At 55.3% G+C, this 23239-nt stretch overlaps 3 protein-coding genes across 22 annotated transcripts in view; 1 reads left to right on the forward strand and 2 right to left on the reverse strand.

Annotated features, from left to right (window-relative positions):
- PITPNM2 (phosphatidylinositol transfer protein membrane associated 2) overlaps nucleotides 1-1527 on the forward strand; it is a 123572-nt gene extending 122045 nt beyond the window's left edge. For all 12 annotated transcript variants that reach the window (XM_069030944.1, XM_069030945.1, XM_069030940.1 and 9 more), the window contains 2 exons: nucleotides 51-179; nucleotides 452-1527. In XM_069030944.1, the coding sequence (XP_068887045.1) occupies nucleotides 51-179; nucleotides 452-790 (468 nt within the window). In that variant the 3' untranslated portion in view covers nucleotides 791-1527. The remainder of the gene's footprint in view (nucleotides 1-50; nucleotides 180-451) is intronic.
- A 3248-nt stretch (nucleotides 1528-4775) lies between these two features.
- ARL6IP4 (ARF like GTPase 6 interacting protein 4) lies at nucleotides 4776-10149 on the reverse strand. Of its 6 annotated transcripts, none has more exons than XR_011155451.1 (6): nucleotides 8267-8464; nucleotides 7584-7925; nucleotides 7162-7279; nucleotides 5914-5983; nucleotides 5542-5723; nucleotides 4776-4951 (listed from the first exon to the last, which is right to left on the reverse strand). XR_011155451.1 is itself a non-coding variant. In XM_069030957.1 (6 exons), the coding sequence occupies exons 2-6, from the start codon at nucleotides 8454-8456 to the stop codon at nucleotides 5667-5669; spliced, it is 777 nt and encodes a 258-aa protein (XP_068887058.1). In that variant the 5' UTR covers nucleotides 8457-8464; nucleotides 10067-10149; the 3' UTR covers nucleotides 4776-5666. The 6 variants fall into 6 exon arrangements, 4 of the variants coding, with proteins under 4 accessions (XP_068887058.1, XP_068887061.1, XP_068887060.1 ...); XR_011155450.1 differs by having other exon boundaries at nucleotides 4776-5256; XM_069030957.1 differs by adding an exon at nucleotides 10067-10149 and having other exon boundaries at nucleotides 4776-5723.
- A 348-nt stretch (nucleotides 10150-10497) lies between these two features.
- Nucleotides 10498-17173, reverse strand: OGFOD2 (2-oxoglutarate and iron dependent oxygenase domain containing 2). 4 transcript variants are annotated; one of them, XM_069030936.1, is made up of 7 exons: nucleotides 17063-17173; nucleotides 16832-16888; nucleotides 14591-14701; nucleotides 14016-14115; nucleotides 13117-13241; nucleotides 12382-12639; nucleotides 10498-11825 (listed from the first exon to the last, which is right to left on the reverse strand). In XM_069030936.1, exons 1-7 carry the CDS (start codon nucleotides 17156-17158, stop codon nucleotides 11550-11552), a joined length of 1023 nt encoding a protein of 340 aa, XP_068887037.1. In that variant the 5' UTR covers nucleotides 17159-17173; the 3' UTR covers nucleotides 10498-11549. The 4 variants fall into 4 exon arrangements, with proteins under 4 accessions (XP_068887037.1, XP_068887036.1, XP_068887039.1 ...); XM_069030935.1 differs by having other exon boundaries at nucleotides 16966-17128; XM_069030938.1 differs by lacking the exon at nucleotides 16832-16888.
- Nucleotides 17174-23239: the final 6066 nt, after the last annotated feature.

A 23239-nucleotide genomic window follows, 5' to 3' on the forward strand; every position in this document is an offset into this window, starting at 1 on the left:
GCACAGGGTGCCCATATGTTCTGACCCTGTGTTGCTTTCTGTCCCCCCAGCTTCACATGAGGATCCACGCAGCGTATGGATCCACCAAGGACATCTCCGTGTACAGCTCCATCAGCCTCCCGCCCACGCACATCTACATCGTTGGCCGACCCACCAAGAAGCTGCAGAGCCAGTGTCAGGTAAGAGCCAACTTAGCTGAGCCCTGGAGGTGCTTGCAGGGGCCTCCCATGGGAGGGAGGGAGGTGGGAATTCAGTCATCACAAGACCAGTGACTGAGCTAAGTGTTGGCCAGCAGGGTGGGAACTGTCCCAGGCAGCAGAGCCACATGCATGGGTCTGAGCAGTGCCATGGCTGGTCACCCCAGAAAACCTGGCAGAGCGACCATCTCTGGCTGCCAGTGGCTCTCGGGCAGACGTGTCCCGGCCCTCTAACGCCTGCCCTCACCCCGCAGTTCATCACGGAGGGCTACGCAGCCCACCTGGCCCAGCTGGAGTACAACCACCGCGCGCGCCCCGCCAAGAACACCACGCGCATGGTGCTGCGCAAGGGCAGCTTCGGGCTGCCCAGCCAGGCCGAGTTCCTGCGCAAGAGGAACCACCTGCTGCGGACCATCTCCTCCCAGCCCTCGGCCAGCGGCGCCGGCCACCGGCCCGAGCGCACCCAGAGCCAGTCGGACAGCGACAAGGAGAGGGACAGGGAGCGCAGCCAAAGGAGCATGAGCATCGCCACGGGGTGCTGGGGCCGGAGCGCCGCGTCCCGCCTGGAGTCTGGCCTCTTGGGGCAGAAGTAGCCAGGCCAGAGCCAGGATTGTCAGCTGCAGCCACTGGAGGAGAAAATAAAAGGAAAGAGGGACGAGGCCAGTGTTTCGGGCTGGAAGGGTAAATATGGTGCTACTCTAATAAAATGGTGTTCTGGGAAGAGACGGGATGTTTCCCACACAGAACGTGCAGGCCTTGCAGCGAGAGCGTCAGGTTTGTGCAGCGTGAGCCCAAGGAACAGCTGGAAATTGGGGGGGAAGTCTCCAGATCAGGACGGCGCTCTCTCCTGCCTCCTCCTCTCATCCAGGGTCAGTGACTGTAAATACGTGCCTCCTCGCCTTGTTAGCCATCGCTCCGATACGGTGACCGAGTGCTGTCCTCAGAGCCACAGGAACAGGCCATGAGGCTGGGGGAACTGGTTCTGGGCTGTCCCAGGAGTCAGCCTGGGGGCTCTGCCCGCGCGGGGGGTTGGGGTTGGGGTTGGGGTTGGGTAACGCGCTGCTCCCCCGGCCCCAGCGAGGGATTTGCGCCAGGCAGAGCGACCGAGAGCTTTTCCTGAACAGAGAGCTCCGAGTGCAGCCACTTCCTCGAGGAGCTGGTGCAGTGCAAAGCTAAAGCTGTGTCGATGCCGTTGGCAGAGGCAGAATGTCGGCAGATTCGTGCCCAAGACAGCGGGGTCGTTACTGTTCTTACTGTTATTTTTTAAAGAGACCTTTCAGAAGCCAATGGAATCTAATGTGTTGACCTATTAAAAGAGGAATACAAGCTATTTTGTTTGAGCTGTTACAAACCTCAGACACTCAGTTTGCTGTTAAAGTCTCCAAATAGTCTCGCTATGTATTATTTCCAACAAGTAACCACCATATATTTGGAAGCAGCTGAAGGCACTCAGCAGCTGGATTGCATTGCAGTTCTTCTCATCCAAATGCAGGGTCTGACTCTCTCAACACCCACCTCTGAGACCTTTTTTTCTTCCCAGGTTCTCTCCAAGTTCAGTAGCAGCTTTCATGGGAACTAGACTCGCTTCTTTTACCTGTAGTTACTGAACTGTAAAACCTCATTGTTTTTTGCACTGATGATTTTTAGAATGGAAACCTGTTACCATCTCATGTAGCTACACCAGTGTTTGTAGTGCATGACAATGAAATATTGCTAAGCCAGGGTGTGTGTGCATATCTATACATATATGCACACACACATATATATATGTATATATTTAAAAAAAAACAAAACAATCTGTGCAGAAGTTTTTCCAGCAGTAAGGAGACTGTAAGGAAGTGTGCCAACAATGTCAGGCAACCTTAAGAAAAGGCCATATCTTAATTTTTCGGGTGGGTTTCTCAGTGGATGTGCCTGAGGCGCTGGGCTTGTGCTGCTGGAGCGAGGCGGCAGGCGCGTGGCAGAGCTGGCACCGCGGTGACACCCGGACAGGGACAGAGAACAGTGCCTAGGGCGAGGGCTTGCCAAAAAGCCCCTCAGTCCTGTCCTTCCTGGGGCCAGCGAAGGTTCCCTCCTTGCACACACCTCCCGGGGTAGAGGGACATCCACATGGGGGGTTCCGGGGTGCCCATTCACAGACTCCAGCTGGCCTCTTCACGTGGAGATTTTATAGTCCTACCGAGCTCCCCAAGTGTGTGTAACCCCGCTTTCCCCACCACACTTTCCTGTCTTTGTATCACTTTCTACTTACGAGGATCTTATTTATAACAGAATTTTTTAGACTGGCTGCTTCATTTTATTACCTGTTTCAATAAGAATGGTGCAGGACGGCCGCACTGAGATACACAGCACTGTGAACGCTGCTCTGCTCACTGCCTCTGGGCCACGGTAGGCAAATCCAACTCATCCAACTCCTGTGTTTGTGGTGTGGAGGGTCCAGGCCGAGGCAGAGCAGGGACAGTGCGGAGCTGCCACCGGCATCTGAGCCCCTGGAGCGCTCAGACCCGACTGCAAAATGTTTAACCACTTCTCTTTGGTAATTATCCAATTACAGAATGTACCTGATGACTTTTTGATACCGAAAACTGACTTCCCTTTCTGCTGACTCAGCTTGGCTCTCTCTGAATGTACATCCAGAGCTTTTACTGGGTTTGAAAACAATGTGAATTTGTCCCAGCTTTTCGCTAGCCGAATGTTCTATCAAACAGATGCCATCTGAGTAGGAAGCCAAGCCACGATACATCCTGTGAAGTCACCAAACCACATCACTAAATAATTCCTGCAAATTTGGATATGGCCTTTGCAAAATTCACCTTTCCTCCAAGTCCACAACCAGGACATGATCTGTACATTTTCCAGTGTTGATGAGATGTTCACATTTTCTTATGTGTAGATAGTGTAAAACAGAGGCGAATGTAAATGTTCAACATAAAAAGTGGATATATAAAATTGAAAGTTATTTATTTATGTAGAGGAAAAAAAAATGTCTGGAGGGACTGGAACCTTCAGGGTTTATTAATATTTAAAAATGTAGCTTTTTGTTTCAGGCATTATGTACAAAGCAATTATTTTATGGACCAAGTTTAATGTAACTGTCAATGAATGCAGAAGTGCAATATGATACTCACCCTCTCCATCACTCCATGTTTTAAACAGCTCCTAACCAGTTAGCCTGACAATCACAGCACCTCTGTCCTCATCCTTTGTTGAGCTTCTTGAACCTTGCCCAGGTCCTTTCCCTGGCCCCCCATCCGTTGCCATTGTACGGATCCAACACGGAGAAGCAATTGTAGAGCAGGGCCTTTATTGCTGCAATAATTCCACGGGAGGTGGGTGTAGTTACCAGGAAATAACGCCAGTGAGTTTTTCTTCACCAACTCAGCCATCCCCGTCTCCATCGCTCAATCCTCAGCCGCCCCCATCTGGCACTCATCCCTCTGAAGCAGAGATCAACACTCACAGAACAATAGCAATAGTTTAACTCTGTGTTTATAACCTGTTTGTCCCGAGCTGTTTTGGAGAGCAATGCGTGTGACCCGATGCCTTTCCACGTGTATGGAAGAGGATCCGTTTGGACGTGGCGAGGGAAAGATGAATGTGAATTTCATCCTTCCTAAAGGGGCACTGTCAGGTTAAAGACCCAGTTGATTCTTGTTACGAGTAACTTGTTTGCTTTGAAAGGAGAGAATGGGAAGTTTCTTGTCCTCCTCCCTCGGCCGCTGTCCGGGCAGCCCTCGGTGACAGCCCACGTCCTGTTCTGCACATCAGCACAACACAGCCTCAGGCTTTGGGGTTGCTTTTCCGTTTCCACAGGAATCAAACTCTGCTGCGGAGCTCAGATTTTTTACGAAAAGCAGCTTTTTATATTACTGCACCTTTAGGCCAGACTTTCTACCTGACGCTGTCCCTTTAAAGTCTTTTAAAAACCAGTGAGAGGAGCCCGTGCATTCCCTCCAAGTCGTTTTCCTGGCTTTGCTCAGATCCCTCAGCCAGATGAGGCGAAATCCTAATACCAAAAACCGTTTACAGTGTCGGAGGCGCAAGCCAAGAGCAGAAATCAGCCAAAGGGTCACCACCACCCTCCCTCCCGCCCGCCCAGCAGCCGCCGTGCTTGCTGTAGCAGCCCCTTCTTCAGGTATCGCCACTGTTTGCTGCATTTCCTATTAGTTCTAGAAGCCTTACGGTCCCCTCCCTCTGCCTGTTGATACCCTCGACTGTCAGTTTTATATTCCAACGATGTTAGTTATATTTTATTTATAAAAAATTGCTCTAGGGGTACCAGCTGTGCGTGGGGAACCACCGGAGGGGATGCCCGAGGGCGCTGGGGACGCCCCGCGTGTGCAGTGCCGATGACTCGCTTGTGTGTGGCAAACCTTCTGTACAACTTCCTTCTCCTCCTTGCTGTTAGTGCATCGTTCAATGCCTGGTGTGCTTTGTGTACAGTATCATTGTGAGTTACACAGATTAAAGAAATGGGAAGGCTCTTCTCTGTCTGCTTTTTTGGGAGTGGGGGGAGACTCTAGAAATGGACAAGTCATTACATGTGAGCAGGTGCCAGTTTAATGGGGTTACAGCGATGAACAGAACATGGAAACCCTCTGTGGAGATCAGTCCTGCAGGACCCATTTGTCCTTTTCTTTTTTACAGTTTGTAGATTTATGGACTTTCCAGCCAGGAAAAAGGCTGCTGTGTTTGCTTCAGAGCAGCCCTGGGCCCTGAGAAGCCCAGAGCCCCAATGCTGCCCCGGGCCTGTGCTGTGGGGAAGGGACACGAGTTGCATGCAGGAGCAGAGAGCAAGGCAAAGCCACCCCTCCAAAAGCACAGCTGCACAGATGCCAGTGCAGCGTGCCAGGTCAGTGCTCCCCTACCCGAGGAGGTGAAGCTGCAGGAAGGCTGGGAGAAGCCCTGGGGCACAGTTGGAGGGTGGCACTCAGGGGTGCAGAGGAGCTGCAGCCTGAGCAGAGCCACACAGCACCACGGCCACTCCTCTCTGAGCAGGGTCAGTGAGTGCAAAGGGCCTGTGAGCCACATCCAGCAAGGAAAGGGCTGTGGGCAGCTCCTGAAGGGAAAAAGCAGCAGCCAGCTGTGTTTGTGGCCCAGGTACACACCCTATCCTGGCCACAGCATTGGCTCCTGGCCCCCACAGCCCAGAGCACCTTGAGGTGTTCAGCACCCTCGGGCCTGTCCCCTGGCTACTGCTGAGCTCCTCCAGCATCGAGAGGACCACTGGGGCAAATGGCTCAGGTACACTACAGCCACACTGGCCCGAGCTGGGACAGGGAGGGGAGAAGCTGTTTACTGGGAGATGAACCAAAGTCGCTCTCCTTCCCAGTCAGTAACTTACAGAGCAGCTGGAAAGGGCCCCTGGGGAACATCTTGACACGGTGCTGTCACGGGGTCCAGAGGCAGAGGCTCCCCACAGGCTGGCAGGGGCACAGGGCAGGCTCCTGGGCTGGCTGGTGCCTGCCCTCACTGCAGCATGCCCGTCCTCACCTGGAAGGCCAGCCCGTCCCCACGCGTGGCTTGCTGCAAGGGAGACACAGCACTCACAGCACTCCCTGCCCACGGCTGCAGAGCCACCAGCACCAGCCCAGGGGCCCTGGCGGTGCTGCCAGGGCTCAGCTTGGCCCCAGGGTGGAAACACAACCCCTCTGGGTGCAGCAGCTCCCTGGCTGTGCCCAGCCTGCAGCTCATGCTGGTGGCCAGTTCCCACTACCTTGTTAATCTCCTTGTGTCTCTCCTTGCTGACGATTTCTTCCAGGACTTCCCCGTCCCCCTTAATGAGTCTGCAAGACAAAAACAGGCCCAGGAGCCCTGAGGGTACTGCCAAGTTCCTGCAGCTGCAGAAGGTGCTGACCCCACCCCGAGGGCACCTGCTGTGCCCCAGCTCCCCCAAACCCAGGAGCAGGTGCTGGGCTGATGCACCTCTAGGCAAGGCCAGTGCTGACCTACCCCTGACATCGTATTTTGTGGCTTTGTTTTTGTATCAAGCTTAAATAGCACAGCAGGCTTTGCCATTGCTGCCATGGGATTAATGTCACCACACTGCAGCAAGGACAGGAGTGCTCTCCTGAGAACTGAGGGCCAGCTGGCCCTGCCCCAGGCTGTGGGCACTGCCTGCTGTGTGCAGTCAGTCACACTAGCACAAGAAAACACTCCTAATAAAAGCATCCCATGTCACCCTACAACCTGCAGTGCCCCAACCCATGCAAAACCTCTTCCTTTTTTTATAGAGTTCAGGTGTAGTCCTGGCTGCCCCAGGAAACTGCAAAGCCATTCAGGAACAGGAGCCAGTTTGGGCCTGAAATGCAGCCAGGCTGGGGAGCATCTTGCTGAGCAAATTCCAAGCAGACTCGGAGGCGGCTCACACCTCCAAACACGAACAGAGATTTAATTGTCTTCATTACGTGCCTTACAGGGAACTGACCTTTGTTCCACACCTCCCTGAGCCCTGCAGGCTGCCTTCTATTTTAAGACTGGACTTGTCATACCCAATTCTCTTCAGCATGATGTTTTCTGCTTGCTGAGAAGACGCAGTTTATTAAAAACTGGGTCATTTCTATTTGGCAGCTAAATGAACCTGGGTTTGATTGCTGTCTGTAACCCCACAGGGCACACACTCGCTCCTCATTCCCACCTGGGTGTTAATCAGGGCCCAGGGCTTTGGAGCTGAAAGGTAAGTGGATGCAGCAGTGGGATACTGGGACACAGCCCCATGTCCCTTGTGTGGAGCCCCAGCAATGATTCAATTCAATGATTTGGTGCCATCGTGCCACTTTCTGGGTAAGTCACACCAGGCCTGATGAGGGGGGACCTGTGAGGGATCAGCTCAGGCCTTTGCTGCTGAAGGGAACCTGGTCCAGGTGTGGTGGTACCGTGCCATGGACAGGCATCCTCCAGGCCTCCAGCCCACTCAGCATGGATGGGAACAGACAACCCACCTCCCTTTTCCCCAGGGCCATACCTGGTTCTCCCCGTTTCGGGATCCACGACTCTCCGTATGACGCTCTGCCTCGCGTCCCACTCCTCCTTTGTCATTGGCTTCATAGCCTGGATCCGGGATTTCTGTTCATCTGTCAGAACTGGAATGCAGTGGTCGGTCAGAGCCGTGCTCGTGGGGCTGCCTCCAGGAGAGGGGCACAGCACCACGGCTGCAGCCCACGGACAACCCCGGCGGTACTCGGGGTTCAGTGACAAACCACGCAAAGGAAGGGACACTTCACATCCCAAAGGCAGGACCAGCTTTGCCAGGATGTTACTGCTGACTGTGTCCTCGCATTTGGCATCTTTGTTCCCCACTCACTTGCTGGTTCATGCAACAGAAAGGGACCAGCACAACTCCTGTGTGCACAGGCTCCTGCAGGAGGGAAAGAGCATCATCATTACCTGGCCCAGAGTCCACCACTGATTCCTTCTGCCACTGCTCCAGCGAGGGGCCAGGCACCTCTTCTCCCTTGCCCTTCTCCTCCTTAGCCCTCTCCTTTGCCTTCTTTTTTGATTTCTTCTTTATTTTTTTCTTCTTCTTCTTTCTCTTCCTCTTGTCTTTCTGTTTCACTCGCTTTTTTTTGCTGTCTTGACTCTTCTTCGTTTTGGAGTCACTGTCACTGGAGTCATCAGAAGAGGAGCTGGAGGAAGACGAAGATGAGGAAGAGCTGGCGGATGAAGATGTCCCAGAGGAAGAGGTACTGGCCTTCCTCTTCTTTTTGTCCTTTCCTTCCTTCTTCTTTTCTGCAATACACAAGAAGAGGGTGAATGGAGCAGTTCTGGCCCTGCAGCAGCAGAGATGTTGGTTATCCCCCTCCTAGCCTGGTTTCTTTCCTGCCTGGAATTCCCCCCTCTGTGCCCACCTTTAACCTGGGACTGTGCAGTCCTGGGGCCAGGCCAGCACATGGAGGGGCTGAGGGCTCTGCACTTGTCAGAACAAGACCAAAGCAGGCACAAAGTGCAGGACAAGGTGACAGACACCAACTTAGCTAAAACCAGGGACCCTCTTCTCCCCCCTGGACCCTCTCTGTGCACCTGCCCTGGGGAAATGTGGTGAAAGCTCAGGCTCAGGGGCCTTCCCCCACCTTCCCTGGCTGCTGCCGAGCTCGACTTGTGTCCGTGAGAGCCAGAGATCCTCTTCCTCAGCGGAGAGCTGCTGCCCTGCTGCGAGTCCTTGCTGCTCTTCCTCCTTTTCTTCTCCTTCCTCTCCTGCCTGCTCCGAGAGCCGCTTTTGCTCCTGCTCCGCGATCGCTTCCGAGACCGGCTGTGGGCCATGCTGGCTCCTGGAGGGAATGGGTCACATCAGAGCCACGGGGGCACCAACCCTGCCCAGCAGCCCCAGAACCCTTCAGTCCAGTATGAGCCAACCAGCCCTGGAAGACCTGTTCCAGTTAAACTCCTCCCTGCTCACACCCGCTCCCACCAGAGCAATGGGTCGGGGTCTCCCATCACAGCCCTGGCCACGTGGAATTTCACCAGCCCCCAGCCCTGGGCAGGGAGCTGGCACAGGGACAGCTGTCCCCAGGCAGTGCTCACCTGCCTCAGACAACTGTCCCCAAGCAGGTTTTCCCTGCACTTCTGCTGTTTGTCCCTGGAGAATCGGGCTGATCCCTGCCACGGGCAGGCACGGAGGGGCCTGAGGCTGCTGTTTGCAGCAGTGCTGTGCCCATGGCCACTCCATGGCACTGGGAGCCGTCAGGAGATGCTGCACCACAGATGGACACAGGCAAAGTGTGATGGATACTGCGGCCACAGTCAGCAGAACAAAACGTCCTCCCCGAGCCCAATACCGAGTCAATCACCCCGTTATTTAAATGCTGGGAGCAGGCACAAGCCAAGGGGAAGAATGAATTTTTAATATTCCAATTTACTCTTAGAAAATAGATGACGCATGGAGCTGGCACCCCCCTCCATCAGCTCCAGGGACGCCAGCAGCCCCAGGCCGGAGCTGGTGTGATCCATGCTCTAATTAATTTAAAAAACAAACTGGCACCGTGGGCAGAGCAGGATCTGGGAAACGCTTTCTCACAGCCACCTTCCAACTACCACATTTAATTAATCGTTTGTTTACCACCTCGACATTCCCAGGCAGCAATTCGGATTCTCTCCCAAGTGAATGAGACCTTTCATTGATTTCCACAGGGAAATTTCAATCAGAAAAAAAACCCCAAAACCAACCGCAACCATTAAGGACACACAGGGAGGTTTCAGAGGATGAGAATCCTCCATGGACACACACCCAGCAGCTGCCCCTTGCACCAGGACCTTGCTGGAGACAGCGTTTGGGACTCGGATCTTTCCGTTCTGGCTGTGGCAGCAGGACACAACCACAGCAGCATCAATGGGTACGGAGCTGGGCTCAGACAGGAGCAGCATCCCGGTGACGAATCCCAAATGATCCCAGCAGCATCGCAGGCTGGCTATGCCCTAAGCCGGGCTCTCACCTCCACCCTGACACCAGGCTGCGGCCACAGCGACTCCTCCTGTCCGCCCAGCTCTGCCCAGGCCCGGCCCTCGCCGGGGCCCCGGAGCTGCTCTGCGCTGGGCAGCTGCAGGGGCTGTCCCTGCCCTCATGCCCCAGCACGGGGAGCCTGCGGCATGCGAGGTGAGCTGGCCCTTTAAGAGCTCAGCACGAGGTATGCTGGCCCTTTAAGACCCCGCGCAAGGTGCGCTGGCCCTTTAAGAGCTCAGCAGGAGGCGTTCTACGCGCACGGCTCCAGGCGCGGCCCCTTTAAGAGAGCAGCTCTTTATCAGCCCCCCCGGCCCCCCTTCTCCGGTGTTCTCAGCCGGCCCGGCCCTGCCCCGCCGCAGGCAAGAGGAGCGGGAGGGAGCGGGGAGGAGCGGCGGGGAGCGGGGGACTCACCGGGGACTCACCGGGGACTCACCGGGGACTCACCGGGCCGGGTCCGAGCGGGGCTCCCGCCGCCGGGGCCGCGCCGGCCGCCTCCCGCCTCCGTCCGCCGCGCGCGGGGCCGGGCGGCAGCCGGGCCGCGCTCTTTGGTTCCGGGGGCCGCCTGGCCCGGGCTGCCCCCCCGCCCCCTAGCTCAGTTTTTGGGGATGAATGCGGGCGGATTGGGAGCGCTCACGTTCGCTAGTGAACGAGATAAAGGCTTCGAGACTGCGTTTCTTGACAGCGGCTCCTCGCTCAGGTACAACCACCGATTTCCTTCTGCCGGTGCAATTTTAATGGGCTTTGCTAATGAGAAGCTCATCAGCGCCCTGTGCTAATGGCAGCTCCAGCCAAAATCCTGCGGCTCTGCTGGGACAGCTTCAATAAACACCTTTTGTGCGAGCTGCACCCACTCGCGTTCAGCCTTTCACAACTCCCGATGTCATTACCCATGTGCTGTAATTACTGCACTGAACGGATGAATGGAAAAGCCCCTTATAAATGCACCAGTGGCTGTCAAATAGACAGAGCTAATTTTCCACAGAGGCAAATGCAGACACCAAATCAGAGATATTTGGCTTCTTTAATTTGTTCAGTAGGTGGAAGAGTCACATGCTCTCAGCCAGATAGAAGTAAGGAGGAGAAAGCACCTGACCCTTCTAATCCATCAGTTCCTGGCGGATCTTGGTGCCAAATTAAGAACCCCCAGGCCTGTCTGCTGCATCCAGGTTGGGAGTTATTTTATATTTTCACTTGCTCATGTAACTAAAGCAAAGGGAGTTAAATGTCCATCTTGCCCTCCTCTGGGAGGTTTTGCTGTGCTGCAGGTGGCTCCCAGAGCTCTGTCTCTGCTTAAAAAATGTTCACAAAACCTTTGTATGGGAAGTTTCTGCTCCCAAGAAGTCTTGGGAGATCTCTCAGCCACCCTGGGGGATCAGTGCTCCCTGTGCTGCTCCTGATGGATTTTTCTGAGCCTGGGTTAGACAAACATCCACTGATGACAATTCCATGCCATTCCCAGCAGCCCGCTGTGAATCACTCATTTCTGAGCAGATCCTTCCCTGCCAACTCAGCAACAAAAAGCTCTTCCCCTGGAAGAGGACAAGAGGCCGTAAGAACAGCCCAGAAATGGCTTATTGTACCATCCTCTCCCATTTCCAGTGGGAGCTGGGATGCTGCTGTTGGCAGAGAGGCCAAGGAGCTCTGGGTGTTTTCCCTGTGCACTTGAAAATATTGACAGAGCTCCTGCAGTGAATCGGTGTTGGGGCTTTCTGTGTCTGACACAGAGTCCTCCAGTCAGTGTGAGCCCTCACGAGCCGAGGTCCAGCTCTTCCAGCTGGAATCCTGGCAGGGCTGGCTTTGCATCCCTTCCCAAGGTGAGAGCTGCTTCTTACAGGACTCGTACACCCAGCAGAGCCTGAGAGGTCAGAAAGGAGCTTTTGGCAACTTGGTGTGGGGAAATCAGGCGGCACCAGCCGCTACCCCAAGGCACAGAGATTCACGGTCTGGGCCACCTCCTCTCCCAGGGCTTCTGTGAACCCATCCCCAAAGCCCTCTGCTTCCACCAGCTCGGGTTTCCTGTTGCACATGGGGCAGAGCTGGTTCCGGATGGCCGATGATCTCATCCACACGATGAGATTCCAGCGCTCCCCGGAGGCGATGGGAAGGGCGCCGTGGATCTGCCCTCCTCGGTGCAGCAGCCCCCGCGCTCCCACGTGTTCCACCTCTATGTACTGCGGCACGGGGCTGGGATCCTGCAACAAAGGGAGGGGGATTCAGTGTCACACCACAAAGTCCCTCAAATAGTTGAAACTTGTCACCTCTTCCCCCACAGCGCCCAGGGAGCAACATGGAGAGGGCAAACTGCACCTGATTCCCAGTGCCAAGTTCAGAGGGAATTTAAAGAGATTCAATCAAAAAACCTCATGTTTCACTGCTGTGTGGGAGCTTTCCCCCCCTCTCTTGCCCTAAAAGCAGGTGCTAGAGATTTAGGTTTAAGTCACATCTGAAATAAATCTCTCTCAGCACCTCCCTGCTTCCAGCTTCAGATGTGGAAAGAGGGGCTGGTTTGTTTCACTTCAGTTTCTACTACGAAGTTGCCTCTGTCCTCTCTTTGAAACCTGAATATTGGTATTGAATATTGGAATATTGCAGCAGAAAAGGCTCCTGTACAACCAAGCCATGCAAAAAATGGGGAAGGGACAGAGCAGGTTTGACTGTCAGAAGTGAGTAATTGTTTTTTAGAACACTGTTGATGCCTGGAAACTGGGGGGGCTGAGGAGGGAGAGGGGAGTGGGCCGTGCTCGGTACCTGGTTGAAATCCCCAAAGTACAAGTTGCCTTCTGTGAACTCTTTTCCCAGGGAAACGTTCAAGGTGACTTCAGCATTGTCATAGTGAGAGCTCAGGTCCAGGTCCTCGTGCAGGGAGTACTTGACCACGAAAGCTTTGTGGCTGTCCAGGCAGGCCCCGCCCAGCTCCGGGTACAGCAGGGCCGTGATGGGCTGCAGGAAGCGCTCCCGCAGCGGCGTCAGGAAAGGCTCGTCCATCCCCAGCTCGTTCAGCAGAACCTGTGCCAAGGACAGGAGGGGGGAACAGCTGAGCAACCACAGCTGCTGCTCCTCAGAGCTGCTGCAGAGCTGCTGTCCTCCTCCAGCTCTGCTGCTGGCTCGGATCAAGGACTTCAGAGCAAAGGATCCAGCTACAAGAAAAAGGAAGGAGGGTGAAGGTGGAAAGGGATGGGGGGAAACACAGAGTAATAAGATCAAAAGGTGAGTGTTCTTTCAAAACTGACTCCTTGATTTAAATTTGTATTGCTCAAGCACAAGGTGCTCTTTGCTGTGAGATACCAACTCCCCTCCCCTTCCCCTGCACTCCCATTTTCTTTTGTCCCTGTGACATTCCCTCAGCCCTGTCACTGCAAGGGGACATGGAACTCAGACTGCACCGTGTAAAATGAGAGGCACATTGGAACTGGAGGGAGGGAGAAGTGAGGAGGTGAACGCAGTGAACACTCCCCCTCAAGAAGCACAAGAGACAAGTCCTACCCCATAGTTATTCATGGTGTTGGGCCTGCCTTTAGGCATATCCGACTGCTCAAAGTTCTCCAGCTCATCCACAAAGGCTTGGCAGAACTCCTCTGTGAACACTGGGAGTCGATAGATCCTCTTATCTGCCAGGAGAAGGGAGACAGCGTTTGGTGGGTTTTCCCAGGTGGGAGTTTTCCTGCCTGCCTGTCCAGCTGCACTGTGCTGGTGTCAGCGAGAGCACAGCATCCACAGGCCCCACTCTGTGCTCAGGCTGCTCAAAGGGCTGGAACCACTCCCCAGAATCAGCTCTGTATTTGTTGTTTTTCGTGCTGGTTCCTCATTTCCAGAGCAGGAGAAGGCTGGAACTGGTGGCTTGGACAAATCCAGGAGCTCTGCACACAGACATTGGTGTCTCTTTGCCTTGAGAAAAGGAGGCAACTCTGCCTCTTCCCCTCTACATCTTGTCAGCATTTCTGGAAGGGAGAGAGCTTCACAGCTGCCTCCAGGGAAGCATAAAACCCAGATCTCTTTTTCAAAGACTGAAGTCTAGACTGAAGCTGTTTCAGCCCAGACTAACCAACAGGGACTGTCTGCAATGGCAAAGCACTTGGGGAGGGAAACCAAGCTCCCTGGGCTAGCAGTGTTCCTTCAGCAGGCTCCCTGGTGAGGTGTGGGGCAACCACAACCCCAGCCCTGCTGCAGCTGGAGCCTCTGGTGAGACATCAGCAGGCTGGGATGGGAAAGCAGAAAACAGCCTCTGATCCAGAGCAGAACTGCTGCCTCTCCAGAGACCCTCCTCAGGCAGGGAGTAACATCCTGTTTGCCTCAGCTCGTGTCAGATCAGAGCTGTTCGAGACAGGGCTTGGGAACAGCTGTCACCAGGGAGATCTGTGTGACTGAGGTGTTGTTTTCTTTACCTGAGAAGGACTCGAGGTAGCACAGGAGGCCCTGGAGATCAGCACCTGGAGATGTGCAGAACCTCACAATTTCCAGAAACTCTGGGGCCAGGAAGGAATCCTGATGTCGAGGGAAGGATGGGAAAAACACACAGAAACACAATCAGCCTGCACAGCCCAAGAGGGAAATGGACTTCCAGGGAAATACACAGTCCCTAAGGAGCAAGGCTGAGTCACACTCGAGTGAATTCCACAGCAGGAAATGCAGGATGTCACTGGTGTTTTACCTGCTGGAGTAGGGAAGCTGCTGCTTGCTTTAGTTCATGGTTTTCTAGGAGTAACTGGCCAGATTTATCACAGATGTGATAGGAAAGAGCCTTTCCTGGCTGTAACACCAGGAATCTTACCTGGAGAACACGCTGTGCTGTTGTGTTTTTAAAGATTAAAATCCAGTTTTCATATGCTACACATGGGTTTTAATTCAGTGCAGCTTTAGCACTGTGCAGTGCCAAGGAGAGGGGGAAATAAACTGCAAAAATAAACTTTCAGGTAATTTTTTTTTTGGATGCAAAAGAGATTCCAAACGTTCTGTGTACCTGCAGAGTGTACACCTCTGGGTGTTTTGGTTTGTAGCACTTGGAGATGATGGCTCTTCGTTCCACTGACTGATGGATTAACTGTTTTCTCCTCTGCACTTCTGCCTCAATCTGCAAGTAAACAACAGAGCATATTGTCAGAAACCAAAAGGGCTGACTAAAACAGTTCCAGGAATCTGCTCATTGCTTTAAACCAGTTTGGTTTGTTCAGGGGCACCTCTGGGAGACAAAAGTGTTTGCTTTGTTTTTCTGTGGTCAGGACAAGTCCGGAAAGGCAAGAGGAGTTGGAGATGTCCTCTTTACAGATGTCTTAAAAAGTAACTAAAGACTTTCTGTGGAAGTGTCAAGTGGAGCTGTGAGATTTCAGCCCTTTCAGGCATTCTGACACCTCCTGAATCTGGCTTTTGTTCTGACAATAGAAGCATTGTCCAAAATGAAGACATTTGCTGGGAGGGAGACAAGTCCTGTCATGAAGGGATTACTGCTAAGCGTGGTGGAGACAGGCTAAGCTGCCCTTTCAGAGCAAGCAGGTGTTTGAGCAGCTGATCCAGGCAGCTCTTCCCATTTAATTCCCCCTCACGAGATTAATTTGTAACAGACCTCACTGGAGAGTGAGTGAGCAGCCATTCCCTGGGACCAAGCAGGTCCTGTGTTCATTCCCTTTCCCTCAGTATCAGGCCCTGAAGGTCTTGGGAACCGTGTAGACAAATCAAACAGATTTCTCAGATCGCTTCTTCCCCTCCCTCCCAGCCCCAAGGTCCCTGGGCACCAGGTCACAGGGCAGGGAACTGTAACCCAGCACTGCCTAGAAAATCAAGCAGTGACAAATCCTCGGACTGGAATTGCTGCTGTGACCTCCCACAGCCAGGGACAGCCACTGTCATCTGCCTCCTCCGAGCACTGAGGGACTCCTATGATTTTATATGGTTTTAAAGTCTACTTTATGATGTTTATATTGATACAGCAAATCTTGTATGCAGATCTGCAGAGAGCCCAGGTGATAAAAAAGTGATTAGGATCTAGGTGATTATAAATTACAACCAAAGTTAGAGTCTTGAAATCCTAAGTGAAGCTGGTTTATAACTTCTGCATTACACTGCTTGTTGTGCTCCACTGATTCTGCCTGGGGAAATCCTGTGCTGTATGAATCATAATATCCAGTTAATAAAGCTTTAATTAACAGTATGATTTACTGCCATCATCATCCTGCTAACAATTCCTAAAAGAACCTGTCTGTCCCCTTAGTGTCAGGTGACGTTGGAGCTGGTTGTGTGACTGATCCCTGTCCCTGGCCTGGAAAGAAGGAGAGATTTCTTGATGAATTGTGAACCTCTGTAGGATCCCCGGGTGATCCCATCTCCCTTTAAAAAGGATCGGCACAAGAAGGCACAAAGAAAGACAAACCAGGGCACTGGGAGCCAGCGGAGTAAATCCAAGGAGGGAGCAGCTCAGAGGCCACTGGGATGAGGTGTTGGATGGCGGCGTTTTACTGCAGGCTCTCGGCTGCATAAACTCCTCGCTGCTGGGCGCCCGCGGGGAATTCTTCCCTCTGACTCTGCCCAGCACCGGGGTCGATCGGGACGCGGGGCCGGGAGCTGTGCCCCGGTTCTGTGGGGCTTCAGCAAGTCCCAAACTCCCCTCGGGACTGACCCCCGGGGTGTGGAAATGCCACTGGTGGGGGATCCCTGAGGGGAGCCGGGGCTCCCCATCTCCTCCCCCGGGATCGGAGCTGCCCCAGCCCTGGGGTCCCGGCTCAGGAAGGGCCTGGAGCTGCTGGAGCGAGTCCAAAGAGGGCACCAGGATGATCAGAGGGATGGAGCAGCTCTGCCGTGAGGAAAGGCTGGGAGAGTTGGGATTGTTCAGCCTGGAAAAGAGAAGGCTTTGGGGTGCCCTCAGTGTGGCCTTGAAGGGCCCGACAGGAAAGATGGAGAGAGATCCTTCACAAGGGATGGAGGAACAGGGCAGGGGGAATGGCTCCACACTGACAGAGGGCAGGGTTAGACGGGACATTGGGAAGAAAACCTTTCTCTGAGGGTGCTGAGGCCCTGGCACAGGGTGCCCAGAGCAGCTGGACCCCTGGCAGTGCCCAAGGCCAGGCTGGAGCAGCCTGGGACAGTGGGAGGTGTCCCGGCCCACGGCAGGGGTGGCACTGGATAAGTTTTAAGGTCCCTTCCAACCCAAGCCCTGGTGTGAGGCCGTGAGCCGCGTCCCCGGGGGCCGTGCGGGGGTCCCGGCGCTCACCTCCCGCAGCACCTCCCGGAACTGCTCCTCGCTCCGGCAGCCGCGCTCCCGCAGCGCCTGCAACACACGGGCGCGTCACCGCCACGGCCACCGGCGCGGCCCGCTTCCCCCGGCCCCGCCCGCCCCCGCGGTACCCGGCCGTGGTCCCGGCGGAGCTGCGGCCCGTCCCGGTACCGCACGTGGAGCCCGAACCGCCCCACGAAGATGTTGTCGGTGAAAAAGCAGGCGCACCCCCGGAACGGCCGGCCCGCGGACATGTTCCCTGCCGGCGAACGCGCCTCGGTCCAGCCCTCGAAGGGCTCCGCTTCCGTCCGTTTGAGGGCGCATCGGCAAATTCCGAACCGGGGCAAAAACGGAAAGCGGCGGAACTCGACCGTTCTCCCCCGTTTTACGCCGGTTGTTTTTTGTAATTTCCGTGACGTCACCTCGGCCCGGTCCCGCGGCGAGGCCGCTGCCCTACAGCCCTCCCGGCCGGGCCGGGTCTGCTCGGAGCGGCAGCGGCCGCCGAAGGTTATTTGCAGACGGTCCCTGGGCTCCCCCCGCCCCTCGCGGGGCGCGCGCGGGCGGCGGGGGCGCGCTCGAGGGACGCGCGCGGCGGGGTCAGCGCGGCCCCGGCCCGGCCCGGCCCGGCCCGGCCATGGACGCGGCGCTGCCCGAGGCCGAGCGGGAGGTGGTGGTGGCGGCCGAGCCCTGCGGCCACGGCAGCAAGTTCGAGGACATCTACCGGCTGCTGGCCGAGGGCTGCTTCCCGCCCAGCTTCTGCTCCATCAAGAGGAAGAACCTCAAGCGCTACGCCCAGAAGTTCGTCGTGGACGGTGGGGACCCGGGGGGCACGGCGGCGGTGTCGGGCTGCCCTCGGCCGCGGCCTGCCCCGCTGGGCCCGGGGGCAGCCTGTGGGGGGAGCCCGGCGGGTGCCGGCCCCGCAGACACGGGGGGATGTACCGGAGCCTCGGTGGAGGGAGGGAATGTGGCTTCTCGGCAGCACCGCCGCTCCCCGGCCAGCCCGGTGCCTTGGCATCGCTTCAGGGGCACGGAGCGGGGATCGTGTCAGCCCGGGTAGCACCGGTGCTCCACGGCTGCCCTGTGGGGACCACGGTGGCTTTGTTGTAGCGGAGGATTTCACGCGGTCCCGGGTGCAGAAGAGCTCGCTGGGTGTGTGTAGGGGTGATTCCAGTTTAGCAGCTCCTCCAGGAGCAGTAGGAGCTCCCAAGGCAGCAGCAGTTCCCGAGCTGTGTCTCAGCTGTGTTTCCCACTGTGGGAAGTGACCCTTTTTCGGGAGGCGAGCAGCTGTGAGAGGGTGGTGTTGGAGACAAACCTCTGGCATCCGCAGGCGGCTGCCTCTACTACGTGGGACCCAAGAAGGAGGAGAAGCGCGAGGTGATCGTGGATCCCGAGCGGAGGCGTCAGGTCTTCCTGGAAAGCCATTTCACCGAAATCGGGAACCACCTGGGCCAGAAGAAGACTGTGCACCGGATCCAGAGCCGGTACTACTGGCTGGGCATCGTGAAGGATGTTGTGGACTGGGTAAGTGGAGAGCAGTGACCGTATCGATGACACCGGTGCTGGCAACAGTCCCGAGGCAGAAGCCAGAGGAGCCCTGGTGCAGGGATGATGTCATTCCCTGAGCCTGTGCTGAGAAACCACACACTGAGTTACTCTGCAGGTGAATCTTGGAATGTCCCGAGGCAGCTGGATAGATCGGATGTCTTTCTCTGAGTGTCAGGAAGCATCAGCCTCCTTGTGCAGGGCAATTTTAGCCAGGATGAGAATGTGGGATTGTCTCAGACAAGTTGCTGAGTCTTGCTTTGGGCAGTCTGGATTCCTTCCAGAGCTGCCCAATTCCCTAAACCGTGGCAAGAGGAAGATCTCGGTGTCTCCTCGGCTGTTTGCCTCGCCTGTTTCATTGCTGGCAATTCCCTGCAGCAGGACTCTGCAGCAGTGTGGTTTAAGGAGTGTACCTGCATTGCATGGTCTGAGCTCCTCCAGCGTTTTAGGGCTGAGGATTTCTCTAACCAGCAGTAGGAGCTTAAAATACAATAAATATTTGCCTGGAAACAGGGTGAGAAATAGCTTAGCTGTAGGCCACGTTGAGAAAATTGGTTATTGTGTCAGAGAAAGCTGTCGGGTGAACCTCGTGGAAGGTGAGATGCATCAGCCTGTTGTGCTTTGCCCTCTTTTTCTCTGCACCTCTTTCTTTTTATTGGGAGAAAGGAAACTGCTCAGCCCTGCTCTGTCTCACCCCTCCACAGCCTGTGCAGTCTGCGTCTGACAGGATCCATCAGCGACTTCCCGAGTCCTTTGATCCCTCTTTTCCCTCTCCAGATCAAGATGTGTGAAACGTGCCAGAACGCGGAGCACAACAAGAATGTGATGCGGAAAGCCAGGCCCGTCAGGGTGGAATCTCCCTGGGAAGTGCTGGGATTAGACATCCACGGTGAGTGAGTGTTTCAAGTGGCTCTCAGGGCTCCTCCCCGCCAGCCGGGAGCGTGGCAGACCTGCTGCCACACACGGAGGGAAAGCAGCCGATACCTCTGAGGAGGTGCCAAGGAGGCCCCAGCAGCCACCCAGGGTGCAACCTGATCCCTGTGCTCGGCTCTGCTCCCTCTCCACACACAATGGGAACTGTGGGCGTGCCTTCTTTCCCAGAACTGGAGCTCTAATGGGTTTATTTTTGCTGACAAAGGTCACCGAAAATGTTCTGGCCACCAAATGACATTGCAGAAGAGAGTCGTGGTCACTTCTGCAGCCGCTGGGGTTTTAACTTTACCCGTTTGGGGGATGTGACAGCATCACATTGATTTTTTTTTTGGTGGTGGTTTACACAGGGCCTTTTCCAGAGACGAGCCAGAGCAACACACACGTCCTGCTCGTGACTGACTACTTCACCAAGTGGGTGGAGGCTGCTCCTCTGCAGAAGAAAGATCCCTTCTCCGTGGCTAAAGCCCTGGCTACTGTATTTTACAGGTGAGCCCCTCTGCTGTTGGTTATATCGTGCCTCTGCAGTGTGATGGGGAATGCTGGGGTGTGTTGTAAAAATACCCGGTGTCCTCAAGATGTTTCCCTAGGAGAGCAGGAACTCTCCCTTCTACAGGAGAGACCATGCAGTGCCTCTCAGTTGCTCTTTACAAAGTCCTTGGGAAGAGCCTGTTATCCTCTTGTTATGGGGAGAAGAAAGGCAGAAATGGTTCTCTGCCCGAGGCCAGGGGAGCTGTGTCCCAGTTCTCTGTAGAAGCTTTAAAGCCATTCCCAGATTTCTCCTAGAAAGTGCTCATTTTGCATCCACACGGCGCCTGTCACCATGTGACATTGTCCTTGTGGAAAACACGTGGGGCCAGTAGAGATTTGAATTCAGAGCAAGAAGCTCCTCTCGTTTCTCCTGCTGCCTCATAATTCAAAAGCAAGTGGGCTTGGCTGGTTTGGAACAGAGGGACCAGCAGAGTGCTCTCTGCTCTTGGGGAGGTGAGGTCATGGCAGCCTCGTTAGCACCAGCTCCACTGGAGGGTCCTGCCCCTTCCTATCCTCTTTGCACCCATAAAGATGGAACTCCTCGGGCTCTGCCCCAGCTGGTGGAGTAAAACCAGATGTGTGTCCTCTTCTTGCCCAGGTTTGGTGCGTCCAAGAACATTTACACCAGTCAGAGCTGGGACTTCTGTGAGGAGGTAGGTCTGGTGTGGGGTGGTTCAGGGGGAAGCAATGTGACCCTCAGCAGGTTTTTTGGGCAGCAGGTCCTGAAGGCAGAGTTGTGATGTGTTATGTAGTGGGGGCGAGGAGCTGATGCTGCCTTATCCCTGCCCCAGCCCTGTTGGGAGTGGGAGCTGATTTGCCAGTGCTTTCACCTTGGCAGGGATTTAAGGTTATGGATCAGCAGTGCAAGTCCTCTCTGCTCAGAAGGAAAGACCGTGTGCATGAAATCCCAGCCCGACCTTGGGATTAACCCAGCTTCCCAGCGCTGTGGAAAGCTTCAAGCACGGGAGCAGTCATTGCAAAACATTTTCCCAGGCTCTCGCTTTTGTGGGGAGTGTTTGCTACTGCACAGCCTCTCCTGGCACAGTGGGGAGACAGCGCTGGCCCTGCCTTGGAGGCTGCTGTGGGGCTGACACGCCGTGATCTCCGTGTTCTCCCAGGTCAGCCGGCACCTGTGCGAGCGCTGGAACATCTCCCAGCTCCTCACGCCCGCAGACCCCACAGACCCCGCCAGCCCCGGCGACCGCAGCGCCGAGGTGCTCAGGTCCTCCATCTGCAGCGTGGTGAACGAGAAGCCCAGCGAGTGGGACGCACACCTGGACCCCGTGCTCTTCGAGTTCCGCACCTCGGTCAACTCCGCCACCAAGTACAGCCCCTTCTTCCTCATGTTCAACAGATACGTGTGCCTGTCCTCTGAGGTAACTGCCCAGCCCAGGGGAGCCTTGCAGGAGCTTTGTCACTGCTGTGCTTGCAGAGTAACACCCCAATCTGTGCCTTGCAGGTGGATTTTGTCAAGGACTCTAAAGAGCAGGGGGCTGGCTCTGGTAAGGCCGACAGCCTCCCGCCGTTCACAGCCACGGTGCAGGAGCAGCAGAACGTGGTGAAGGAAATTGTGAGTCTTGTGGTGCCTTGAAATCATTTTGCAGCTAAGTCCAGGCCTGGCCTGAGAGGAGAGGTGGCAGGTGGCACCTCAGTGTGCACCAAGGGCAGCAGGAGCAGAGCTGGACCCTCTGGGCCAGCACCACAGGGAAGCTGCTGGTGGTGCTGCTCAGAGGTGGGTGATGAAATACGAGGGACTGACTTGCCCCATCAGGCTAATGAGAGCTGTGTCCCAGCCTGCCCAGCTCCTGACTTATAATCTGCATCCCAAATCAGCCAAGGGAGTCCCTCCTTAGGCAGGGACAAGAAGCCTTCAGGGAGATGCTGTGTAACTATAGAGGTTTAAAGTAATCCTGCCCCAAAATGGGAGGAGTTTGGGGCTACCATGAGGACTAGTGGCCCAGTGGGCAGGGAGATGGGCTTGGGGAGCAAAGTCAGCATGCAGCTCCTGTCTCTGACATGCTGGGTGACCTTGGGCAGCTCATTTTGTCTCTCTGTTCCTTGGTTCCCTCACTTGTAAAATGACCTCAGTGTCCCCTGTGAAGTGCTTGGTGAGCTGTGTGCCAAAAAATGACAGACAAGGCTCAAGTGCTTTGTTTGCTCAGTCATTTCTTACACTCAGTCAGGGTTATGTGGTTCTCTCTGATCTCACCCAGACTGTGGTTGTTCTTGCCAGGGAATGACAGGAGGAATACAGGACAGGAGGGAGGAGGGCCTGGGAGCTGGATATGTATGATCCCTTCGGAAGCTCAGGCTCACTAGCTCAGCTCCCCTTTTGTGAAATGGAGCTGCACATAGTGGCACAGGGCAGGGAGAGCTCTGTGCTGTCCCTAATGGAACTGCGGGTGCTGGGATCACTGACTCTCTCCTGCATCCAGGCAGGGTTTGGGGCTGTAATTAGCAGGAGGTGATAAAGCTTCCCTGGGTTCTGTGGCACTCCAGCCAAGATCCCCTTCTGCCCTCTACTGATGGAGAACTGAGAGCTCTGAGTACGGCCGTGGAATTGCAGTTTCCTACTGTAAGGTCTCCTGCTGGTTTGGGGTGGTGAGAACAAAGCTGGGAAGCCCCTGCTTAGTCCCTCCCTTGCCCCGGGTGCATCCAGCTTTGACACTGCCAACTCTCAGTCACTCCCAGCGTCTCTTGTGAGGAGAGACTGTGGGAGCTGGGCCTGCTCAGTTTGGAGGACACTGAGAGGGGATCTCATCAGTCCATAGAAATATCTCCAAGGGGTGTCAGATGATTGTGCCAGACTCTTCTCGGTGGTGCCCAGTGACAGGATGAGGAGGAATGGCCATAAACTAAAACACAAGGAGTTCCACCTCAACATGAGGGAGAGCTTCTTTCCATGGAGGGTGGCAGAGCACTGGAACTGCCCAGGGAGGTCATGGATTCTCCCTCAGTGGAGACATTCCAAACACACCTGGACACATTCCTGTGTCACCTGCTCCAGGTGACCCTGCCTGGACACAGGGTTGGACTGGATGATCTCCAGAGGTTCCCTTCCAACCTAAGGATTCTGTGATTCTGGGATTCACTGAGCTGGTGTCGGAGTTGAGCTGATTCCTGAGTGACACCTCGAAGCCCAACCCCTCAATCCTCCCGACAGGTGATCTCCAACATGACCACGGCCTGCAAGCGGGAGCGGAAGGGCGTGAAAAGGAAAAGTCGGGGCCTGCCCTCTCTGGCCTTCAAGGTGGAAGACAACGTGTTTGGGGGCAGCACTGCCAGCTCCCTGAAGAAGCTGAAGAAGGGCCAGTTTGTGTCGTTCCAGATCGAGACGGTGCTGCCCTCTGAGCAGAGCATGTCTGCCGGGAAGAAAACCAGTTAACCCTGGGGCTTTCCAGG

Source organism: Aphelocoma coerulescens, chromosome 15 (assembly GCF_041296385.1).
Source record: "Aphelocoma coerulescens isolate FSJ_1873_10779 chromosome 15, UR_Acoe_1.0, whole genome shotgun sequence".
Classification (NCBI taxonomy): Eukaryota; Metazoa; Chordata; class Aves; order Passeriformes; family Corvidae; genus Aphelocoma; species Aphelocoma coerulescens.

What these genes read in the sequence shown, in the direction of transcription:
- ARL6IP4 (XM_069030957.1), bottom strand. Translation starts at nt 8,456, where the DNA reads ATGGCCCACAGCCGGTCTCGGAAGCGATCGCGGAGCAGGAGCAAAAGC. An exon ending in CTCGGCAGCAGCCAGGGAAG is followed by an intron (nt 7,926 to 8,266) that starts GTGGGGGAAGGC and finishes TGTGTATTGCAG; the next exon opens with AAAAGAAGAAGGAAGGAAAG. An exon ending in GACACAAGGAGATTAACAAG is followed by an intron (nt 5,724 to 5,913) that starts GTAGTGGGAACT and finishes TCTCCCTTGCAG; the next exon opens with CAAGCCACGCGTGGGGACGG.
- OGFOD2 (XM_069030934.1), bottom strand. Translation starts at nt 16,600, where the DNA reads ATGTCCCGTCTAACCCTGCCCTCTGTCAGTGTGGAGCCATTCCCCCTG. An exon ending in CGCTGGCTCCCAGTGCCCTG is followed by an intron (nt 14,702 to 15,994) that starts GTTTGTCTTTCT and finishes GTTTACTTGCAG; the next exon opens with ATTGAGGCAGAAGTGCAGAG. An exon ending in CTACCTCGAGTCCTTCTCAG is followed by an intron (nt 13,242 to 14,015) that starts GTAAAGAAAACA and finishes TTCTCCTGGCAG; the next exon opens with ATAAGAGGATCTATCGACTC.